Consider the following 5655-nt stretch of genomic DNA (forward strand, 5'->3'; position numbering starts at 1 on the left):
CGCTGGAACGGACGGTCCAAGTGCTTTTCTGGACCGTCCGTTCTGGGCTTCAGTGTTTCCGAAAATTAAACCGAAATTAGGGTTAAATCACTTTATAAGAAGGAGATTAAAACCCTAATTACGCATGAGACTTTGAGCAGCCGACTTTTGCAGTTCTTGGAGAGTTTTTGGTGAGATCCAAAAAGCTCAACATGTTCTAAGTCTCGTTTTCTCGAAGTGGAAAAACTGAATAGAGATTCGAGTCCTAGCAGACAAGTTCCAATCGTTGGAATCCATCCCGAGGTGTGGATACGTGTAGAGGGCGAGGTAATCTTCCTGCCTTTCGTGATCAGACGTGTTTTTCGATTGATACAGGCCCCGGATCGATTGAGGTAAGCGTTCTAACGTTTCTACGATTCAATAGCAGCATGGTTCTAGGGTTCTATAAATTTTTTGTTTTAATTCCACTGCGCAAACCCTAGAATCGGTCTCTTAGGAATAGGATTCGCTCTAGAGATCACAGGAAACCCAACAGGAACAGTTGGCTGCGGCAGCTGGTATTTCGCAAGGAGCATACCGGTGAAGTACCTAGGTGTTCCACTCAGTCACTCTCGACTGCCCAGATCAGATTTTGCTCCGCTACTCGATCGGATTCAGATGAAGCTTAGTAGTTGGGCGAACAAATTCCTATCATCTGCAGGAAAGGTCCAACTCATAACCTCTGTTATTTATGGAATGCTGAATTATTGGAGCACAGTTTTTCTATTGCCTGGTTGCTGAAGAAGGTGGACAATCTTTGCTAAAACTTTTTATGGAGTCATGACCCTGGGACGAGTCGCAGCCACAGGATCTCTTGGGACTCAATATGCAAACCGAAGGCGGAAGGAGGGTTGGGTATTCGAAAAGCAGAGAAACAAAACAGAGTTTTCAGGCTTAAACTAATATGGATTTTACTCTGTCAAGCAGGTTCGCTATGGGTGGCATGGGTACGAAAAAATGTATTCAGAGGAAAGAGAATTTGAGACTTTGACTCATCATCTTCGGCTTCCTGGAACTTAAAGAAGCTGCTGAAAATGAAAGCTCTGGCAAGACCATTTGTCAAACACAAAATAGGGAATGGAAACAATACCTATTTTTGGTTTGACAATTGGCTGTCTATAGGGCCTCTTATCAGTTTCGTGGGAATTGACGGATCACGAATCCTGGGCTTGCATAGGTATTCATATGTAGCTGATGTAGTGGAGCATGGATCATGGAAACTCGAACGAGGGCGACACGGCCCAACTCGAGTGTTACGGGAATTATTGTCTGCACGCTCGGCGCCACAACCACAGGCTGGCGAAGATGTGATTTTATGGAGGCATAAAGAGGACGATTATAGATGCAGATTCTATTCAAATGCTACTTGGCGGAAAATCCGAACACCAGCTCCGACGGTTGATTGGTGCAGCATTGTTTGGTTTCCACAGTCCATTCCGAGGTATGGATTCATCACTTGGCAAGCGGTGCAGCAAAGATTACCAACGGCGGATCGAATGCAAAAGTTTGGAATTTGTTTTCCAAACAGATGCATTCTTTGCAGGGAAGACTTGGAGTCACACAACCATATTTTCTTTGGTTGTTCTTACAGTAGGGAGGTTTGGTGATTTTATGTTGGAAAATTAGGCGGCGAAACATCGGAGGATCTGCACCAATGCATCCAATGGGTGGCAACAAGAAGAGGCGGGAGAAAGGTATTGGCGATGCTTCTCCTCCAACGTACGTGTTATTCCCTGTGGTAGGAAAGAAATTCTCGCATCCACCGCGAGGTTGAAACCACAACTCAACAATTGAGGCAATCCATTGACAGAGGCATCCGTGACACTTTGATGGCTCAACACAAGACTACCCAACCAAAGGAAAATGAGGCACTGCAACTGTCGTATCGGAAGACATTGAACTAAAATATTATAATTTGATTGTATTAGATTGATTTTGGAACCACCTTCATGGGATCCCAAGATATTTTGTAATGGCCACTCGGTGGCAATGATGTAACTTATATTATTAATGAATATAGCAATCATATTTCATCAAAAAAAAAAAGTTTAGAAATTAATTTTTCCCTATTTTATAAGATCAAATTTTTTTTATGGGTTTTACCTTCTAAAAAACATAAATTTTCTATACAAGACTTGATTTGCCCGCAAACTTTATTAATTTGTCCACGTAATAACCAGTTTAAAACAAAAGAGATCAATACTCATAATAAAATATTAAATATTGAATTTTGATTCATAATTTATCTACTTATATCATATGTCACATTTTTTACCTTTTGTATACATTTTTCAAAACAAATATTGTATAGTGGAACATGAGATACAATTGTACAAAGTAGGAATAATGATTTTTGGAATATATATATATATATAAAACATACACGACGTTTGGTTTTACAGGAACCACATTTTCCCATCCAGCTAAATTAGTGGGTGCAATTGTAAACGCGTTTTTCTAAAAAGATATTTTGTTTGGGAAATAAACACTTGTAATAAAAAAAAGATTTTAGACAGAAATAAAATAAAAATAACCACTTTCAATAAATATGAAATCTAGGACAATTTGCAACAATATTTAGCTTTTGATTCCTCATATAAAAATTACTATTTCACCTTTGACATTTGCTTGTCTTGGAAAGGAAAAATATGTTGGATCACATAGACTAAGGAGGTACATTTTAGATTTTTATTATGTCTAATTTTGATTTTTTTTGTTCATTTTTTAGATTTTACAAAAAAATTAAATTCTACGCACTATAAAAAATATTCTTATTTTATTATATATATTGATCATGATCTATTTTAAAATAATATTGATTATATCGTTAAAATTATATGATGATCCATTTAAATTTATATAATGATTACACCGTTTAAATTTATATAGTGGTTACATCACTAGAATCGATGCCATTGTTTATATAAAAATAGGTTACAAGAATATAATTTGAAATCTATATAATAAAATAAGAATAGTTGTGATATATTACCAACTTGATGATTCGTTCATAAATTGTTAGATTTGTACGCATTTAAGGATCTACAGCTTTCCTAACTGTAATGCCGGTGAAATAGAAACGTGCAATTTTAATTTCCCGTATAAATTCTACTTTCTAAAATTTAATTTTAAGATATAATTTTCTTTTATTAATTTATTTTTGCGTGTGACAAGAAATGATCATTTCTTCTGTTCCATTATTTTATTTTATTTTTCCTTGCAAACACGTCTCTGGATTAGAAAACGCTATTTGACTCAAATGATAGTTGGGGTCGCAGCAATTTCCTGTTACACCACCAAAAAAATAATTTTTTTTTCAATTTTTAATCTACTTTTCGGTTGAAAAAGTCCGAAATACCATATTTTTTTTAATTTTTTTACGATTTTATTACGACTAATATATAACTGATATACAACTAAGTTATAATCGTATAGAGATGAAAGTGTCAAATAAAACGTAGTTTTTTTTTAAAATTTGATAGATGATTTTTTTACCACTTTTTTTAGAATCATTTGTAACTATATTTAGAATTAATTACGAAGTCGTAATAACGAAGTTGTTTTCGAACGGACAAATATCACGTATTTATTAAGGTAATTTCGTCAATTAAAAAAAATGGCTTATGTTTTTTGTGGTATACGGAAATTGGTGGGACGCAGGTGGGTTACTTGAGTAAAATGCCCATTAGAAAAAGCCCTTCTCGCTCTGGGTTTATTTCCTTCGTCTCCACTATTCTTCGTTACCGATAGGACCAGCCTTCGCCGGGAGAAAATTTGCCGGCAACCATGCTCCGAACTCTCTCTTGTTCCTCTTCCCTCGGTTTCTGCTCTCTCTTCTTCCGCTTCTCTCTCCGTCACTTCCCTCGCTCTTACTCCTCTCCGTCGTCTTCTGTGGCCGCCTCCTTTGCCAGCGCTTCCGGAAGAAACCTTCGACGGTTATCTTCGGCCCCCGGTGGAAGAAGGCTCTTGCTCCGCCCTGGATCGAGGTTGTCTCCGGCGGTGGCTCGCGGTCTCAATGGGCAGTTCTCCCGTCTCTCTGTTCGCGCCGTCGCTACACAACCCGCACCATCATATCCCGGTGCGAATCCTTAGAATTTCTGGATATTTAATCAATTTTTAAAATGATGATTCTTTGATTATTCGAAACTCTAGCTGAAGATGTTACCTGGGTTTATCTTTCCGGTTTCTAGAGTTCATTTCTAGGTCTTTGCTATTTAAAATTTGAACACTTCCAATACCAAAAGACCCACTTGTAGGAAAAGATTTGTATTGCTTCTACAGTCTAACCTACTGCTATTTCAGTTGAATTCAAACTGACTGTCTTGTTGGGCTTTGAGTTCGATTTACGCCATCTTGATGTTGGTTTTCTGCTATTAAGAACGTTTGGTAGTGTCTTCTGTCACAAGACGTGAATTTTTCGGCATTGGTGAACATACGAATTCGAGTTTAGGTTCGGATGTTTGCAAATGTTGTTAATCCAAGACAGTTCTGGAATATGGGGCTGCACCCTTTCTCCTCGTACTTTTGTTTATATTACTTTTAAACAGAATCATGTGTAAGCTACAGTAGTGAATTATTTTGTTTCCCTTGGAACTCAGACGTAGGACAAGATGAAGCTGAAAGGCTGGGGTTCGAGAAAGTGTCAGAAGAGTTCATCTCCGAGTGTAAATCAAAGGCTGTTCTTTTCAAACACAAGAAAACTGGTTGTGAGGTTATGTCTGTATCGAATGATGATGAGAATAAGGTGTTCGGCATTGTTTTCAGGACTCCTCCGTAAGTGCATAATATTACGTGTTTTGTGAAACGCCGCTGTCTTATCTTTTGTTTAGTGTTATGTATGGAATTGTTTTATGTGTGTTTCGTTTTTTGAATTCAACTAATAGAATGGCCAAGTTGGTTACTAATGACCGCAGTTCAGGGTTTTATGCGTTTAATTCTGAAAAACTTTGAGCTAGTTGTTAAGTTCCTTGCTTTTATTTCAGTTGTTGTGAAGTGCTCTAAAGTTCTAAGATCAAATGGAGAAGTCATAGTTAATCTTATGATTCTGTATGTTTCCATAATGCCTTGTGAATAGATGACTTTGACAATTCTGAACTTGTAGTTCTAATCTTTAGCCTTTCTAGAAACAATCTCTACTAAGCGATTATTTATTTGGAAAGGTTCCAGCTCTTAGGTTCTCCGATTTAACTGAAATGCCTAGTTATAGACTTTCTCAGCGCTCACGTTGGCTTGATATGGCTTTCGTTTGGTTGTTAATGCAGGAAGGATTCCACTGGCATTCCTCACATACTGGAACACAGTGTACTGTGTGGATCAAGAAAGTACCCTTTGAAAGAACCATTTGTTGAATTATTGAAGGGGAGTTTGCATACTTTCTTGAATGCATTTACATATCCTGACAGGACTTGCTACCCCGTTGCTTCCACAAATACAAAGGTGAAATAGACCAAATCTGAAGCATTCTTTTCTTTGTAACCTATTTTATTTCTTTCTGCATCGGTAGTTTATTGTTTTGCTTTGAATCTGATAACATTTTCGTTTGCTATATTTGTTAGGATTTCTACAATCTTGTTGATGTATACTTGGATGCAGTCTTCTTCCCCAAGTGTGTGAATGACATTCACACTTTTCAGCAGG

At 37.3% G+C, this 5655-nt stretch overlaps 1 protein-coding gene across 2 annotated transcripts in view; it reads left to right on the plus strand.

Moving 5' to 3' along the window:
* The first annotated feature begins 3715 nt into the window (after positions 1-3715).
* LOC104801598 (presequence protease 1, chloroplastic/mitochondrial) overlaps positions 3716-5655 on the plus strand; it is a 9082-nt gene continuing 7142 nt past the window's right edge. For both annotated transcript variants that reach the window (XM_010524908.2, XM_019201086.1), the window contains exons 1-4: positions 3716-4096; positions 4617-4791; positions 5280-5454; positions 5574-5648. In XM_010524908.2, coding sequence (XP_010523210.1) covers positions 3805-4096; positions 4617-4791; positions 5280-5454; positions 5574-5648 — 717 coding nt within the window. In that variant the 5' untranslated portion in view covers positions 3716-3804. The remainder of the gene's footprint in view (positions 4097-4616; positions 4792-5279; positions 5455-5573; positions 5649-5655) is intronic.

This window comes from Tarenaya hassleriana, unplaced genomic scaffold (assembly GCF_000463585.1).
Source record: "Tarenaya hassleriana unplaced genomic scaffold, ASM46358v1 Cleome70, whole genome shotgun sequence".
Classification (NCBI taxonomy): domain Eukaryota; kingdom Viridiplantae; phylum Streptophyta; class Magnoliopsida; order Brassicales; family Cleomaceae; genus Tarenaya; species Tarenaya hassleriana.